The sequence below is a fragment of the Taudactylus pleione genome, unplaced genomic scaffold (genome assembly GCF_031769625.1).
Source record: "Taudactylus pleione unplaced genomic scaffold, aTauple2 ptg000255l, whole genome shotgun sequence".
Taxonomy (NCBI): domain Eukaryota; kingdom Metazoa; phylum Chordata; class Amphibia; order Anura; family Myobatrachidae; genus Taudactylus; species Taudactylus pleione.
In genome coordinates, this window is record NW_028284657.1 from 1822309 (window position 1) to 1842491 (window position 20183).

General features: G+C 46.6%; 1 protein-coding gene across 1 annotated transcript in view; it reads left to right on the forward strand.

The window, feature by feature from the left end:
- Positions 1 to 20183, forward strand: part of TMEM95 (transmembrane protein 95) — a gene marked incomplete at its 3' end in the record, with an annotated part of 161377 nt that overhangs the window by 34130 nt on the left and 107064 nt on the right. The window contains exon 2 of the mRNA XM_088480530.1: positions 6526 to 6582. Coding sequence (XP_088336656.1) covers positions 6526 to 6582 — 57 coding nt within the window. The remainder of the gene's footprint in view (positions 1 to 6525; positions 6583 to 20183) is intronic.

Here is a 20183-nt window from a genome sequence, read left to right on the forward strand (position 1 = left end):
GTCATCACTATGTATATATACACCTGTCATTACTATGTACCTATATACACCTGTCATTACTATGTACCTATATACACCTGTCATTACTATGTACCTATATACACCTGTCATTACTATGTATCTACATACACCTGTCATTACTATGTACCTATATAGACCTGTCATTACTATGTATCTATATACACCTGTCATTACTATGTACCTATATACACCTTTCATTACTATGTATCTATATACACCTGTCATTACTATGTACCTATATACACCTGTCATTACTATGTACCTATATACACCTGTCATTACTATGTATCTATACACCTGTCATTACTATGTACCTATACACACCTGTCATTACTATGTACCTATATACACCTGTCATTACTATGTATCTATATACACCTGTCATTACTATGTACCTACACACCTGTCATCACTATGTACCTATATACACCTGTCATTACTATGTATCTATATACACCTGTCATTACTATGTACCTATATACACCTGCCATCACTATGTACCTATATACACCTGTCATCACTATGTATATATACACCTGTCATTACTATGTACCTATATACACCTGTCATTACTATGTACCTATATACACCTGTCATTACTATGTACCTATATACACCTGTCATTACTATGTATCTATATACACCTGTCATTACTATGTACCTATATACACCTGTCATTACTCTGTACCTATATACACCTGTCATTACTATGTACCTATATACACCTGTCATTACTATGTACCTATATACACCTGTCATTACTATGTATCTATATACACCTGTCATTACTATGTACCTATATACACCTGTCATTACTATGTATCTATACACCTGTCATTACTATGTACCTATACACACCTGTCATTACTATGTACCTATATACACCTGTCATTACTATGTACCTATATACACCTGTCATTTCTATGTACCTATATACACCTGTCATTACTATGTATCTATACACCTGTCATTACTATGTACCTATACACACCTGTCATTACTATGTACCTATATACACCTGTCATTACTATGTACCTATACACACCTGTCATTACTATGTACCTATATACACCTGTCATTACTATGTATCTATATACACCTGTCATTACTATGTACCTATATACACCTTTCATTACTATGTATCTATATACACCTGTCATTACTATGTACCTATATACACCTGTCATTACTATGTACCTATATACACCTGTCATTACTATGTATCTATATACACCTGTCATTACTATGTACCTACACACCTGTCATCACTATGTACCTATATACACCTGTCATTACTATGTATCTATATACACCTGTCATTACTATGTACCTATATACACCTGCCATCACTATGTACCTATATACACCTGTCATCACTATGTATATATACACCTGTCATTACTATGTACCTATATACACCTGTCATCACTATGTATATACACACCTGTCATTACTATGTACCTATATACACCTGTCATTACTATGTACCTATATACACCTGTCATCACTATGTATATACACACCTGTCATTACTATGTATCTATTTACACCTGTCATTACTATGTACCTATATACACCTGTCATTACTATGTATCTATATACACCTGTCATTACTATGTATCTATATACACCTGTCATTACTATGTACCTATATACACCTGTCATTACTATGTATCTATATACACCTGTCATTACTATGTACCTATATACACCTGTTATTACTATGTACCTATATACACCTGTCATTACTATGTACCTATATACACCTGTTATTACTATGTACCTATATACACCTGTCACTACTATGTACCTATATACACCTGTCATTACTATGTATCTATATACACCTGTCATTACAATGTATCTATATACACCTGTCATCACTATGTACCTATATACACCTGTCATCACTATGTACCTATATACACCTGTCATTACTATGTATCTATATACACCTGTCATTACTATGTACCTATATACACCTGTCATTACTATGTACCTACATACACCTGTCATCACTATGTACCTACATACACCTGTCATTACTATGTACCTACATACACCTGTCATTACTATGTACCTACATACACCTGTCATTACTATGTACCTATATACACCTGTCATTACTATGTATCTATATACACCTGTCATTACTATGTACCTATATACACCTGTCATTACTATGTACCTATATACACCTGTCATTACTATGTACCTATATACACCTGTCATTACTATGTATCTATATACACCTGTCATTACTATGTACCTATATACACCTGTCATTACTATGTACCTATATACACCTGTCATTACTATGTACCTATATACACCTGTCATAACTATGTACCTATATACACCTGTCATTACTATGTATCTATATACACCTGTCATTACTATGTATCTATATACACCTGTCATTACTATGTATCTATATACACCTGTCATTACTATGTATCTATATACACCTGTCATTACTATGTACCTATATACACCTGTCATTACTATGTACCTATATACACCTGTCATTACTATGTATCTATATACACCTGTCATTACTATGTACCTATATACACCTGTCATTACTATGTACCTATATACACCTGTCATTACTATGTATCTATATACACCTGTCATTACTATGTATCTATATACACCTGTCATTACTATGTACCTATATACACCTGTCATTACTATGTACCTATATACACCTGTCATTACTATGTACCTATACACACCTGTGTCATTACTATGTATCTATATACACCTGTCATTACTATGTACCTATATACACCTGTCATTACTATGTACCTATATACACCTGTCATTACTATGTATATATACACCTGTCATTACTATGTACCTATATACACCTGTCATCACTATGTATATACACACCTGTCATTACTATGTACCTATATACACCTGTCATTACTATGTACCTATATACACCTGTCATCACTATGTATATATACACCTGTCATTACTATGTACCTATATACACCTGTCATTACTATGTACCTATATACACCTGTCATTACTATGTATCTATATACACCTGTCATTACTATGTACCTATATACACCTGTTATTACTATGTACCTATATACACCTGTCATTACTATGTATCTATATACACCTGTCATTACTATGTACCTATATACACCTGTCATTACTATGTACCTATATACACCTGTTATTACTATGTACCTATATACACCTGTCATTACTATGTATCTATATACACCTGTCATTACTATGTACCTATATACACCTGTCATTACTATGTACCTATATACACCTGTCATTACTATGTATCTATATACACCTGTCATTACTATGTACCTATATACACCTGTCATTACTATGTACCTATATACACCTGTCATTACTATGTATCTATATACACCTGTCATTACTATGTACCTATATACACCTGTCATTACTATGTACCTATATACACCTGTCATTACTATGTATCTATATACACCTGTCATTACTATGTACCTATATACACCTGTCATTACTATGTACCTATATACACCTGTCATTACTATGTATCTATATACACCTGTCATTACTATGTACCTATATACACCTGTCATTACTATGTACCTATATACACCTGTCATTACTATGTATCTATATACACCTGTCATTACTATGTACCTATATACACCTGTCATTACTATGTACCTATATACACCTGTCATTACTATGTACCTATATACACCTGTCATTACTATGTACCTATATACACCTGTCATTACTATGTACCTATATACACCTGTTATTACTATGCCATTCTAGGCACCCTGCTAACCAAATGATTCCGTGGGCCTGAGGATCCCCATCCCTGCTGTAGTTATATTAGAAGGCCGTCTGTGCGCTGTTACTATCAGGCATCTGTGCGCTGTTACTATCAGGCGTCTGTGCGCTGTTACTATCAGGCCGTCTGTGCGCTGTTACTATCAGGCCGTCTGTGCGCTGTTACTATCAGGCGTCTGTACGCTGTTACTATCAGGCCGTCTGTGATCTGTTACTATCAGGCCGTCTGTGCGCTGTTACTATCAGGCCGTCTGTGCGCTGTTACTATCAGGCCGTCTGTGCGCTGTTACTATCAGGCCGTCAGTGCGCTGTTACTATCAGGCCGTCTGTGCTCTGTTACTATCAGGCCGTCTGTGCTCTGTTACTATCAGGCCGTCTGTGCGCTGTTACTATCAGGGGTCTGTGCGCTGTTACTATCAGGCCGTCTGTGCGCTGTTACTATCAGGCATCTGTGCGCTGTTACTGTCAGGCCGTTTGTGATCTGTTACTATCAGGCATCTGTGCGCTGTTACTATCAGGCCGTCTGTGCGCTGTTACTATCAGGCGTCTGTACGCTGTTACTATCAGGCCGTCTGTGATCTGTTACTATCAGGCCGTCTGTGCTCTGTTACTATCAGGCCGTCTGTGCGCTGTTACTATCAGGCCGTCTGTGCGCTGTTACTATCAGGGGTCTGTGCGCTGTTACTATCAGGCCGTCTGTGCGCTGTTACTATCAGGCCGTCTGTGCGCTGTTACTATCAGGCCGTCAGTGCGCTGTTACTATCAGGCCGTCTGTGCTCTGTTACTATCAGGCCGTCTGTGCGCTGTTACTATCAGGCCGTCTGTGCGCTGTTACTATCAGGCGTCTGTGCGCTGTTACTATCAGGCCGTCTGTGCGCTGTTACTATCAGGCCGTCTGTGCGCTGTTACTATCAGGGGTCTGTGCGCTGTTACTATCAGGGGTCTGTGCGCTGTTACTGTCAGGCCGTTTGTGATCTGTTACTGTCAGATCGTCTGTGCGCTGTTACTGTCAGGCCATCTGTGCGCTGTTACTATCAGGCCGTCTGTGCGCTGTTACTGTCAGGCCTTTTGTGATCTGTTACTATCAGGCCGTCTGTGCGCTGTTACTATCAGGCCGTCTGTGCGCTGTTACTGTCAGGCCTTTTGTGATCTGTTACTGTCAGGCCATCTGTGCGCTGTTACTATCAGGCCGTCTGTGCGCTGTTACTATCAGGCGTCTGTGCGCTGTTACTATCAGGCATCTGTGCGCTGTTACTGTCAGGCCGTCTGTGCGCTGTTACTATCAGGCCGTCTGTGCTCTGTTACTATCAGGCCGTCTGTGCGCTGTTACTATCAGGCCGTCTGTGCGCTGTTACTATCAGGGGTCTGTGCGCTGTTACTGTCAGGCCGTCTGTGCGCTGTTACTATCAGGCCGTCTGTGCGCTGTTACTATCAGGCCGTCTGTGATCTGTTACTATCAGGCCGTCTGTGCGCTGTTACTATCAGGCCGTCTGTGCGCTGTTACTATCAGGGGTCTGTGCGCTGTTACTATCAGGCCGTCTGTGCGCTGTTACTATCAGGCATCTGTGCGCTGTTACTATCAGGCCGTCTGTGCGCTGTTACTATCAGGCCGTCTGTGCGCTGTTACTATCAGGCCGTCTGTGCGCTGTTACTATCAGGCGTCTGTGCGCTGTTACTATCAGGCCGTCTGTGCGCTGTTACTATCAGGCGTCTGTGCGCTGTTACTATCAGGCCGTCTGTGCGCTGTTACTGTCAGGCCGTCTGTGCGCTGTTACTATCAGGCCGTCTGTGATCTGTTACTATCAGGCCGTCTGTGCTCTGTTACTGTCAGGCCGTCTGTGCGCTGTTACTGTCAGGCCGTCTGTGCGCTGTTACTGTCAGGCCGTCTGTGCGCTGTTACTGTCAGGCCGTCTGTGCGCTGTTACTATCAGGCCGTCTGTGATCTGTTACTATCAGGCCGTCTGTGCGCTGTTACTATCAGGCCGTCTGTGCGCTGTTACTATCAGGCGTCTGTGCGCTGTTACTATCAGGCGTCTGTGCGCTGTTACTATCAGGCCGTCTGTGCGCTGTTACTATCAGGCCGTCTGTGCGCTGTTACTATCAGGCCGTCTGTGCGCTGTTACTATCAGGCCGTCTGTGCGCTGTTACTATCAGGCATCTGTGCGCTGTTACTATCAGATCGTCAGTGCGCTGTTACTATCAGGCATCTGTGCGCTGTTACTATCAGGCCGTCTGTGCGCTGTTACTATCAGGCCGTCTGTGCGCTGTTACTATCAGGCCGTCTGTGCGCTGTTTCAATCAGGCCGTCTGTGCGCTGTTACTATCAGGCCGTCTGTGCGCTGTTACTATCAGGCCGTCTGTGCGCTGTTACTATCAGGCGTCTGTGCGCTGTTACTATCAGGCCGTCTGTGCGCTGTTACTATCAGGCCGTCTGTGCGCTGTTACTATCAGGCCGTCTGTGCACTGTTACTATCAGGCCGTCTGTGCGCTGTTACTATCAGGCCGTCTGTGCGCTGTTACTCTCAGGCCGTCTGTGCGCTGTTACTATCAGGCCGTCTGTGCGCTGTTATTACCAGGCGGTCTGTGCGCTGTTTTCTCCGCCTTTCCACCATCTTTTGCTTGTTTTGTTCCCCAATACGATGTCTCTGACTTTCCTGCTCTCTCCCCGTCTTACAGATGAGAGCTCCCTGCTATTCATCACACAGAAGACTCACCGGGTGTTCCGTGTGCTTGGTAAGTAGATGACCCATAACCCCATAGTATAGAATGGATACAGGTTAGTAACTTTATATACTTCATCAGTATCTGCACCAGATCTCACTACTGGGGATGTTTGGACCCTGCGCTAATTTACTCCTGATACCAGTTCACAGAATTTGTATGAAAATATGAATATTTTCTGGATTTTGCTTGAATTTTCAATTAATTAAATTAAAGCAATAATTTTGCATGTGATGCATCCCACCCCTTCTCACAGGCATTAACGGAATTAACACCGGTGTAAACATGAATAAAATCGCAAAGGGCAGCTGTCCCGATAAGAGCCGTCCTGTGTGAAAGAGGGACTTGCGGATATATGTCCCAGAAATCCCTCTGCCTATGCAGAGAACCCTGCGCACACTGCTGGGGGTGCTGGGAGGGATCCGATTGGATCCCTCTCACAGGACTTTGCGGAAAAGGTGCCAAATGGGGAGTTAGGAGTAAATGATAGTATAAGTAGGGGGAGGAGAAGCACATGAGGGACGAGGGCCCTGCTCGTGAGAGCGTACATTCTAAAGGGGTGGGGCAGACAGACCGGGGTAACACAGATGGGGTTGATAGTGAGGAAGGAGCATGGAGCAGGGGGTTAGGATATATGCCGCGGAATGTGTATAAGATGACCTGATGTTATGTAAAAATTACGGACCTCATTCAGAGTCTCTCGCTACGGCACGATCGTTCGCATCAGCAGTGAGCGAGAAAATGCAAAGCGAGCGCTCGCTTGCAATGCACACCACAATGAACGCACACCTCCCGGACCACGTAACAGGGCGAGCGAGGACTATAGTCGTAGTAATCTGTCAGACGCAGCCGTCAACCTACGTGACCATCTTGTTTTCTCATATGCACTTTCGATGGACCTTTTACTTGGTTTCGATGCGATTGCAATCAGCGTCAATTCGCATCCTATTTTTTTTTTTATTTCATCATCTAATTTATATGGGCTGCAGTAAGCAAATTGGACTTCCCCCAACTTTGTTACACAAATTAAATGTTGTTGCTTGCAATATATATATATATATATATATATATATATATATAATGGTAATGACAAATATTACAGTGTGCAAACTTTATATAAACTATGGAGCAGTCTGATTGGTTGGCCATTCTAAAATGGTGGATAAACACAGGACATTTGTTGATTTAATACATCTATACCAACACAACACCTATCGGACATCATGTGACTCACCTCATTATACAGCTAGGCTAGTAGTATACTCCCAACACTACGCAGCTCCTTGGGAAAGTGTTTGGAATTGTGAGTGCCGCTTTTAAAGGGTGTGTTGGTCGCTTGTGCATTGCGTAGTGCACTGCGTGTGAGTGGCGCACAGTAGCAGGCGTATATGCAGATTGCTATAAATAGCAACGCCAGATTTTAAAACATTTGCAGTCATGGATTCTGAGGAGGCCAATGTAGAGGACTGCATGATTGATGTACATGAATTTCTGGACGAATTTGGTTTTGGAGTTGCGTCAGAAATTGAAGTAGTGGAGACACTTCCAGATGAGGCTGAGAAAAGTGCCAGATCCTACACCAGATGTTCCTCCTCCAGCACCTCCAAACACATCACCTCCAAATGTGGCTGGTCCATCACATGGAACGATACAAGGTCAAGTTAAGCCTTGTCGGGTTTCAGATACACTAATCCAGTTGGCACTAACCAGATTCACTTTTGGACATAAGATTCCTTTGCATGATAGGAGAAAAATCTGGGTGAAATTTACAAAGATCATCAGTCGGAAGCACTCCACTCATTTGGAGACCTTTTATTTATTTTTTTGGTTACTGTACAAAATGTAAAAAGTTTTCCTCTAGTTAACCAACAAAGAAGTTGTAAAACTGAAAAAAGTTTTTAAAATGGCCTCACTCCTACAAAAATATTTTGTCCAATAAATAATTGTGGAACACTTTTTCAAAAGGTGGAGTGACCTTTGCAGTTGACTCAAGTTGAAGCTGAAATTGCTGATCCAACACTTTAATGGGCCAGTGGGTCCCCTCCCTGACATCTTGGCTTTGACCAAAAGCCAACATCGACTTTTTGGGGCCGTAGATAGGTTGATAGGGGTGGAGGCAAAAGTAGACCATCAGGAGCCTCCACAAGATGACCCACATGCTGAGTCTGGTAATTATTTGAATGCACCTGGCTCTGTATCTGTATTTATTTAATTAACTTTGCATTAATTGTTTTTTAATCACCCATTTATTAGACACTAACATGGCTGAAAGCCTTCTGATGGATGGGGTGACGGCACAACCTTCATCAATTGTGCCTCCCCCATCCTCCACTGCCACCCTCACCGAAGTCATGGATGGGCTTAGGATGGCAGTGGTAAGGCAAGCAGCAGCCATGGAGGCTGTCCAGGCCAGCAGTTGGAGCAAACCTCCTATCTAAGGTCCATAAGCCAAGATGTCAGGGAGATTAAAGAACATTTGACTGGCCCAATAGAAGCTGAGGTGGACCAGTGCCCTGCTCTGGCTGGACAGAGTACCCAGCAGGGTCCACGACGGTCCACCCAGATCCGTAAATTCAGCTTACCATAGTCGGCTGCAAAGAAGAAAAAATCCGATTGATGATCTTTATTGAATTTCACCCAGAACTTTCCAAAATTATGTCCAAAAATGGAAGGCCCACAAGGATTTTTTTGATTTTGTATTGTTCCATGTGATGTGCCTGCCACGTTTTGAGGTGATGAGTTTGTAGGAGGTGCCGCAGGATCATCTGGTGGCGGCACAGGCACACTATCCTCACCCACATCTGCAAGTGTGTCCACAACTTCATTTTCTGTTGGTAATCCACAACCAACTTCGTCCAGAATTCATGTATTTTTAAACAATTATATAGTTTTCTTATTTTATGTTTTTCGAAAAAAATTCAAATAATGTTTTTGTTTAAATTCCAAACCCCCCCAAAAATTATTCTTTGGGTAATTATCTAAAAAACTTAACAAAAAAAAAACAAAATGTTTTTTGTTTCTTCTTTAAATTATGAATTTGAAAATAGTATGGTAAAATAAATCCGGCAAGGGCCTGCAACAGTATTGCCAAAAAACATGCCTTTACTCTGGAATGGCATGCTGGAATGTGCAGTACCACAAACAAAAAAGCACTATCACTTTAAAAACTTAATTTAAAAAAAAACATGTCTGAGAATTTTATAAAATACAGGGATTTAAAATTTCAATGGCTTATGAATCAAAATTAGGATCCAAAAAACACAAAAATATACAAAACAAAAGAATTTCATAAACAAAAATATGCAAATCTACGCGACCACTTTGCTATTATACAATGCAGTGAGTAACACCGGCTACTCTATTAACTTACTGCAAACATCGGCAGAGGAAGAAACCATCGCCTGCACACGCAGTGCTTGTGGTATACCCTGGGCTACCACAAGCACTGCAAGTAGTTCCATCGTTATCGATGCAATATGAAGTATGCTGTGACGCGCACTTTAAATTATGCACGCCCTTAAAACTCAATTTTCACGGTCAGACACGCCTGCGTTCGCAGCACCACTCCCCCCGTTAACAAGCGCCTTCCCCTGTTACCACCCATAAACAGTGCGATCTGTCACTCAAAGTATTGACCTGATAGTGGCTTATGAGCGACCAAAATCAGCTCACAAAGGCTGTGTGATGTGGGGACAGTGTGATGTAGGGACAGTGTGATGTAGGGACAGTGTGATGTAGGGACAGTGTGATGTGGGGACAGTGTGATGTGGGGACAGTGTGATGTAGGGACAGTGTGATGTGGGGACAGTGTGATGTAGGGACTGTGTGATGTAGGGACAGTGTGATGTAGGGACAGTGTAATGTGGGGACAGTGTGATGTAGGGACAGTGTGATGTAGGGACAGTGTGATGTGGGGAAAGTGTAATGTGGGGACAGTGTGATGTAGGGTCAGTGTGATGTAGGGACAGTGTGATGTAGGGACAGTGTGATGTGGGGACAGTGTGATGTGGGGACAGTGTGACGTGGGGACAGTGTGACGTGGGGACAGTGTGACGTAGGGACAGTGTGATGTAGGGACAGTGTAATGTGGGGACAGTGTGATGTGGGGACAGTGTGATGTAGGGACAGTGTGATGTGGGGACAGTGTGATGTGGGGACAGTGTAATGTGGGGACAGTGTGATGTGGGGACAGTGTGATGTAGGGACAGTGTGATGTAGGGACAGTGTAATGTAGAGACAGTGTGATGTAGGGACAGTGTGATGTAGAGACAGTGTGATATGGGGACAGTGTGATGTGGGCACAGTGTGATGTAGGGACAGTGTGATTTAGGGACAGTGTGATGCAGGGACAGTGTGATGCGGGGACAGTGTGATGCGGGGACAGTGTGATGTGGGGACAGTGTGATGTGGAGACTGTGTGATGTAGGGACAGTGTGATGTAGGGACAGTGTGATGTGGGGACAGTGTGATGTAGGGACAGTGTAATGTAGAGACAGTGTGATGTAGGGACAGTGTGATGTAGAGACAGTGTGATATGGGGACAGTGTGATGTGGGCACAGTGTGATGTAGGGACAGTGTGATTTAGGGACAGTGTGATGCAGGGACAGTGTGATGCGGGGACAGTGTGATGCGGGGACAGTGTGATGTGGGGACAGTGTGATGTGGAGACTGTGTGATGTAGGGACAGTGTGATGTAGGGACAGTGTGATGTGGGGACAGTGTGATGTGGGGACAGTGTGATGTGGGGACAGTGTGATGTAGGGACAGTGTGATGTGGGGACAGTGTGATGTAGGGACAGTGTGATGTAGGGACAGTGTGATGTAGGGACAGTGTGATGTGGAGACTGTGATGTAGGGACAGTGTGATGTAGGGACAGTGTGATGTAGAGACAGTGTGATGTAGGGACAGTGAGATGTAGAGACAGTGTGATGTGGGGACAATGTGATGTAGGGACAGTGTGATGTAGGGACAGTGTGATGTGGGGACAGTGTGATGTAGGGACATAGTGATGTGGAGGATGTGTGATGTAGGGACAGTATGATGTAGGGACAGAGTGATGTAGGGACAGTGTGATGTAGGGACAGTGTGAAGTGGAGGCTGTGTGATGTGGAGGCTGTGTGATGTAGGGACAATGTGATGTGGGGACAATGTGATGTAGGGACAGTGTAATGTAGAGACAGTGTGATGTAGGGACAGTGTGATGTGGAGGCTGTGTGATGTAGGGACAGTGTGATGTAGGGACAGTGTGATATGGGGACAGTGTGATGTGGGCACAGTGTGATGTAGGGACAGTGTGATGTAGGGACAGTGTGATGCAGGGACAGTGTGATGCGGGGACAGTGTGATGCGGGGACAGTGTGATGTGGGGACAGTGTGATGTGGAGACTGTGTGATGTAGGGACAGTGTGATGTGGGGACAGTGTGATGTAGGGACAGTGTAATGTAGGGACAGTGTAATGTAGAGACAGTGTGATGTAGGGACAGTGTGATGTAGAGACAGTGTGATATGGGGACAGTGTGATGTGGGCACAGTGTGATGCAGGGACAGTGTGATGCGGGGACAGTGTGATGCGGGGACAGTGTGATGCGGGGACAGTGTGATGTGGGGACTGTGTGATGTAGGGACTGTGTGATGTAGGGACAGTGTGATGTGGGGACAGTGTTATGTGGGGACAGTGTGATGTGGGGACAGTGTGATGTAGGGACAGTGTGATTTAGGGACAGTGTGATGCGGGGACAGTGTGATGCGGGGACAGTGTGATGTGGGGACAGTGTGATGTGGAGACTGTGTGATGTAGGGACAGTGTGATGTAAGGACAGTGTGATGTGGGGACAGTGTGATGTGGGGACAGTGTGATGTGGGGACAGTGTGATGTAGGGACTGTGTGATGTAGGGACAGTGTGATGTAGGGACAGTGTAATGTGGGGACAGTGTGATGTAGGGACAGTGTGATGTAGGGACAGTGTGATGTGGGGAAAGTGTAATGTGGGGACAGTGTGATGTAGGGTCAGTGTGATGTAGGGACAGTGTGATGTAGGGACAGTGTGACGTGGGGACAGTGTGACGTGGGGACAGTGTGACGTGGGGACAGTGTGATGTAGGGACAGTGTGATGTGGGGACAGTGTGATGTGGGGACAGTGTGATGTAGGGACAGTGTGATGTAGGGACAGTGTGATGTGGGGACAGTGTAATGTGGGGACAGTGTGATGTGGGGACAGTGTGATGTGGGGACTGTGTGATGTAGGGACAGTGTGATGTGGGGACAGTGTAATGTGGGGACAGTGTGATGTAGGGACAGTGTGATGTAGGGACAGTGTGATGTGGGGAAAGTGTAATGTGGGGACAGTGTGACATAGGGTCAGTGTGACGTAGGGACAGTGTGACGTAGGGACAGTGTGACGTGGGGACAGTGTGACGTGGGGACAGTGTGACGTGGGGACAGTGTGATGTGGGGACAGTGTGATGTGGGGACAGTGTGATGCGGGGACAGTGTGATGCGGGGACAGTGTGATGCGGGGACAGTGTGATGTGGGGACAGTGTGATGTGGAGACTGTGTGATGTAGGGACAGTGTGATGTAGGGACAGTGTGATGTGGGGACAGTGTGATGTAGGGACAGTGTAATGTAGAGACAGTGTGATGTAGAGACAGTGTGATGTGGGGACAGTGTAATGTGGGGACAGTGTGATGTGGGGACAGTGTGATGTAGGGACAGTGTGATGTGGGGACAGTGTGATGTGGGGACAGTGTAATGTGGGGACAGTGTGATGTGGGGACAGTGTGATGTGGGGACAGTGTGATGTGGGGACAGTGTGATGTAGGGACAGTGTGATGTGGAGACTGTGTGATGTAGGGACAGTGTGATGTAGGGACAGTGTGATGTGGGGACAGTGTGATGTAGGGACAGTGTAATGTAGAGACAGTGTGATGTAGGGACAGTGTGATGTGGGGACAGTGTGATGTGGGGACAGTGTGATGTGGGGACAGTGTGATGTGGAGACTGTGTGATGTAGGGACAGTGTGATGTAGGGACAGTGTGATGTGGGGACAGTGTGATGTAGGGACAGTGTAATGTAGAGACAGTGTGATGTAGGGACAGTGTGATGTAGAGACAGTGTGATATGGGGACAGTGTGATGTGGGCACAGTGTGATGTAGGGACAGTGTGATGCAGGGACAGTGTGATGCAGGGACAGTGTGATGCAGGGACAGTGTGATGCGGGGACAGTGTGATGCGGGGACAGTGTGATGTGGGGACAGTGTGATGTGGAGACTGTGTGATGTAGGGACAGTGTGATGTAGGGACAGTGTGATGTGGGGACAGTGTGATGTGGGGACAGTGTGATGTAGGGACAGTGTGATGTGGGGACAGTGTGATGTAGGGACAGTGTGATGTAGGGACAGTGTGATGTAGGGACAGTGTGATGTGGAGACTGTGATGTAGGGACAGTGTGATGTAGGGACAGTGTGATGTAGAGACAGTGTGATGTAGGGACAGTGAGATGTAGAGACAGTGTGATGTGGGGACAATGTGATGTAGGGACAGTGTGATGTAGGGACAGTGTGATGTGGGGACAGTGTGATGTAGGGACATAGTGATGTGGAGGATGTGTGATGTAGGGACAGTATGATGTAGGGACAGAGTGATGTAGGGACAGTGTGATGTAGGGACAGTGTGAAGTGGAGGCTGTGTGATGTGGAGGCTGTGTGATGTAGGGACAATGTGATGTGGGGACAATGTGATGTAGGGACAGTGTAATGTAGAGACAGTGTGATGTAGGGACAGTGTGATGTGGAGGCTGTGTGATGTAGGGACAGTGTGATGTAGGGACAGTGTGATATGGGGACAGTGTGATGTGGGCACAGTGTGATGTAGGGACAGTGTGATTTAGGGACAGTGTGATGCAGGGACAGTGTGATGCGGGGACAGTGTGATGCGGGGACAGTGTGATGTGGGGACAGTGTGATGTGGAGACTGTGTGATGTAGGGACAGTGTGATGTAGGGACAGTGTGATGTGGGGACAGTGTGATGTAGGGACAGTGTAATGTAGAGACAGTGTGATGTAGGGACAGTGTGATGTAGAGACAGTGTGATATGGGGACAGTGTGATGTGGGCACAGTGTGATGTAGGGACAGTGTGATTTAGGGACAGTGTGATGCAGGGACAGTGTGATGCGGGGACAGTGTGATGCGGGGACAGTGTGATGTGGAGACTGTGTGATGTAGGGACAGTGTGATGTAGGGACAGTGTGATGTGGGGACAGTGTGATGTGGGGACAGTGTGATGTGGGGACAGTGTGATGTAGGGACTGTGTGATGTAGGGACAGTGTGATGTAGGGACAGTGTAATGTGGGGACAGTGTGATGTAGGGACAGTGTGATGTAGGGACAGTGTGATGTGGGGAAAGTGTAATGTGGGGACAGTGTGATGTAGGGTCAGTGTGATGTAGGGACAGTGTGATGTAGGGACAGTGTGATGTGGGGACAGTGTGATGTGGGGACAGTGTGACGTGGGGACAGTGTGACGTGGGGACAGTGTGACGTAGGGACAGTGTGATGTAGGGACAGTGTAATGTGGGGACAGTGTGATGTGGGGACAGTGTGATGTGGGGACAGTGTGATGTAGGGACAGTGTGACGTTGTGACAGTGTGACGTAGGGACAGTGTAATGTGGGGACAGTGTGATGTGGGGACAGTGTGATGTAGGGACAGTGTGATGTGGGGACAGTGTGATGTGGGGACAGTGTGATGTGGGGACAGTGTAATGTGGGGACAGTGTAATGTGGGGACAGTGTGATGTGGGGACAGTGTGATGTAGGGACAGTGTGATGTAGGGACAGTGTAATGTAGAGACAGTGTGATGTAGGGACAGTGTGATGTAGAGACAGTGTGATATGGGGACAGTGTGAAGTGGGCACAGTGTGATGCGGGGACAGTGTGATTTAGGGACAGTGTGATGCAGGGACAGTGTGATGCGGGGACAGTGTGATGCGGGGACAGTGTGATGTGGGGACAGTGTGATGTGGAGACTGTGTGATGTAGGGACAGTGTGATGTAGGGACAGTGTGATGTGGGGACAGTGTGATGTAGGGACAGTGTAATGTAGAGACAGTGTGATGTAGGGACAGTGTGATGTAGAGACAGTGTGATATGGGGACAGTGTGATGTGGGCACAGTGTGATGTAGGGACAGTGTGATTTAGGGACAGTGTGATGCGGGGACAGTGTGATGCGGGGACAGTGTGATGCGGGGACAGTGTGATGCGGGGACAGTGTGATGTGGGGACAGTGTGATGTGGAGACTGTGTGATGTAGGGACAGTGTGATGTAGGGACAGTGTGATGTGGGGACAGTGTGATGTGGGGACAGTGTGATGTAGGGACAGTGTGATGTGGGGACAGTGTGATGTAGGGACAGTGTGATGTAGGGACAGTGTGATGTAGGGACAGTGTGATGTGGAGACTGTGATGTAGGGACAGTGTGATGTAGGGACAGTGTGATGTAGAGACAGTGTGATGTAGGGACAGTGTGATGTAGGGACAGTGTGATGTAGGGACAGTGTGATGTGGAGACTGTGATGTAGGGACAGTGTGATGTGGGGACAATGTGATGTAGGGACAGTGTGATGTAGGGACAGTGTGATGTGGGGACAGTGTGATGTAGGGACATAGTGATGTGGAGGATGTGTGATGTAGGGACAGTATGATGTAGGGACAGAGTGATGTAGGGACAGTGTGATGTAGGGACAGTGTGATGTAGGGACAGTGTGATGTGGAGACTGTGATGTAGGGACAGTGTGATGTAGGGACAGTGTGATGTAGGGACAGTGTGATGTGGAGGATGTGTGATGTAGGGACAGTGTGATGTGGGGACAATGTGATGTAGGGACAGTGTGATGTAGGGACAGTGTGATGTAGGGACAGTGTGAAGTAGGGACAGTGTGATGTGGAGACTGTGTGATTTAGGGACAATGTGATGTGGAGGATGTGTGATGTAGCGAGAATGTGATGTAGGGACAATGTGATGTGGAGGATGTGTGATGTAGGGACAGTGTGATGTAGAGACAGTGTGATGTGGAGGATGTGTGATGTAGCGAGAATGTGATGTAGGGACAATGTGATGTGGAGGATGTGTGATGTAGGGACAGTGTGATTTAGGGACAGTGTGATGTGGAGGATGTGTGATGTAGGGACAGTTTGATGTGGAGACTGTGTGATGTGGAGGCTGTATGATGTGGAGGCTGTGTGATGTAGGGACAGTGTGAAGTAGGGACAGTGTGATGTAGAGACAGTGTGATGTGGAGGCTGTGTGATGTAGGGACAGTGTGATGTAGGGACAGTGTGATGTAGGGACAGTGTGATGTGGAGGCAGTGTGATGTGGAGACTGCGTGATTTAGGGACAGTATGACGTGGAGGATGTGTAATGAAGGGACAATGTGATGTGGAGGATGTGTGATGTAGGGACAATGTGATGTGAAGGCTGTGTGATGTAGGGACAGTGTTACGTGGAGGATGTGTGATGTGGAGCCTGTGTGATGTGGAGGCTGTGTGATGTAGGGACAATGTGATGTGGAGGATGTGTGATGTAGGGACAGTGTGATGTGGAGACTGTGTGATGTGGAGGCTGTGTGATGTGGAGGCTGTGTGATGTGGAGGCTGTATGATGTGGAGGCTGTTTGATGTAGGGACAGTGTGATGATGTGACAGTGTGATGTGGAGGCTGTGTGATGTAGGGACAGTGTGATGTAGGGACAGTGTAATGTGGAGGCTGTGTGATGTGGAGGCTGTGTGATGTGGAGGCTGTGGGATGTGGAGGCTGTGTGATGTGGAGGCAGAGTGATGTGGAGGCAGAGTGATGTGGAGGCAGAGTGATGTGGAGGCAGAGTGATGTAGGGACAGTGTGACGTGGAGGATGTGTGATGTAGGGACAATGTGACGTGGAGGATGTGTGATGTAGGGACAATGTGATGTGAAGGCTGTGTGATGTAGGGACAGTGTGACGTGGAGGATGTGTGATGTGAAGGCTGTGTGATGTAGGGACAGTGTGACGTGGAGGATGTGTGATGTGCAGGCTGTGTGATGTGGAGGCTGTGTGATGTAGGGTCAATGTGATGTAGGGACAATGTGATGTGGAGGATGTGTGATGTAGGGACAGTGTGATGTAGGGACAGTGTGATGTAGGGACAATGTGATGTGGAGGATGTGTGATGTAGGGACAGTGTGATGTAGGGACAGTGTGATGTAGGGACAGTGTGATGTGGAGACTGTGATGGGGAGGCTGTGTGATGTGGAGGCTGTATGATGTGGAGGCTGTATGATGTGGAGGCTGTGTGATGTAGGGACAGTGTGATATAGGGACAGTGTGATGTAGGGACAGTGTGATGTGGAGACTGCGTGATGTAGGGACAGTGTGACGTGGAGGATGTGTGATGTGGAGGCTGTGTGATGTGGAGGCTGTGTGATGTGGAGGCTGTGTGATGTAGAGACAATGTGATGTGGAGGATGTGTGATGTAGGGACAGTGTGATGTAGGTACTGTGTGATGTAGGGACAGTGTGATGTGGAGGATGTGTGATGTGGAGGCTGTGTGATGTGGAGGCTGTGTGATGTGGAGGCTGTGTGATGTGGAGGCTGTGTGATGTAGAGACAATGTGATGTGGAGGATGTGTGATGTAGGGACAGTGTGATGTAGGTACTGTGTGATGTAGGGACAGTGTGATGTGGAGACTGCGTGATGTAGGGACAATGTGATGTGGAGGATGTGTGATGTAGGGACAGTGTGATGTAGGTACTGTGTGATGTGGAGACTGTGTGATGTGGAGACTGTGTGATGTGGAGGCTGTATGATGTGGAGGCTGTATGATGTGGAGGCTGTATGATGTAGGGACAGTGTGATGTAGGGACAGTGTGATGTGGAGGCAGTGTGATGTGGAGACTGTGTGATGTGGAGGCTGTGTGATGTAGAGGCTGTGTGATGTAGGGACAGTGTGATGTAGGGACAGTGTGATGTAGGGACAGTGTGATGTGGAGGCTGTGTGATGTAGGGACAGTGTGATGTGGAGGCTGTGTGATGTGGAGGCTGTGTGATGTGGAGGCTGTGTGATGTAGGGTCAGTGTGACGTGGAGGATGTGTGATGTAGGGACAATGTGATGTGGAGGATGTGTGATGTAGGGACAGTGTGAACTGGAGGATGTGTGATGTGGAGGCTGTGTGATGTAGGGACAGTGTGAAGTGGAGGATGTGTGATGTGGAGGCTGTGTGATGTGGAGGCTGTGTGATGTAGGGACAGTGTGACGTGGAGGATGTGTGATGTAGGGACAATGTGATGTGAAGGCTGTGTGATGTAGGGACAGTGTTATGTAGGGACAGTGTGATGTGGAGACTGTGTGATGTAGGGACAGTGTGATGTAGGGACAGTGTGATGTAGGGACAGTGTGATGTGGAGGCTGTGTGATGTAGGGACAGTGTGATGTAGGGACAGTGTGATGTAGGGACAGTGTGATGTGGAGGATGTGTGATGTAGGGACAGTGTGATGTAGGGACAGTGTGATGTAGAGACAGTGTGATGTGGAGGCTGTGTGATGTAGGGACAGTGTGATGTAGGGACAGTGTGATGTAGGGACAGTGTGAAGTAGGGACAGTGTGATGTGGAGACTGTGTGATGTAGGGACAGTGTGACGTGGAGGATGTGTGATGTAGCGAGAATGTGATGTAGGGACAATGTGATGTGGAGGATTTGTGATGTAGGGACAGTGTGATGTGGAGGATGTGTGATGTAGGGACAGTTTGATGTGGAGACTGTGTGATGTGGAGGCTGTATGATGTGGAGGCTGTGTGATGTAGGGACAGTGTGATGTAGGGACAGTGTGATGTAGGGACAGTGTGATGTAGGGACAGTGTGATGTGGAGGCAGTGTGATGTGGAGACTGCGTGATGTAGGGACAGTGTGACGTGGAGGAACTGTAATGTAGGGACAATGTGATGTGGAGGATGTGTGATGTAGGGACAATGTGATGTGAAGGCTGTGTGATGTAGGGACAGTGTGACGTGGAGGATGTGTGATGTGGAGGCTGTGTGATGTGGAGGCTGTGTGATGTAGGGACAATGTGATGTGGAGGATGTGTGATGTAGGGACAGTGTGATGTGGAGACTGTGTGATGTGGAGGCTGTGTGATGTGGAGGCTGTGTGATGTGGAGGCTGTATGATGTGGAGGCTGTGTGATGTAGGGACAATGTGATGATGTGACAGTGTGATGTGGAGGCAGTGTGATGTGGAGACTGTGTGATGTGGAGGCTGTGTGATGTGGAGGCTGTGTGATGTGGAGGCTGTGTGATGTAGATGCTGTGAGATGTAGAGGCTGTGTGATATAGGGACAGTGTGATGTAGGGACAGTGTGAAGTGGAGGCTGTGTGATGTAGGGACAGTGTGATGTAGGGACAGTGTAATGTGGAGGCTGTGTGATGTGGAGGCTGTGTGATGTGGAGGCTGTGTGATGTGGAGGCAGAGTGATGTGGAGGCAGAGTGATGTAGGGACAGTGTGACGTGGAGGATGTGTGATGTAGGGACAATGTGACGTGGAGGATGTGTGATGTAGGGACAATGTGATGTG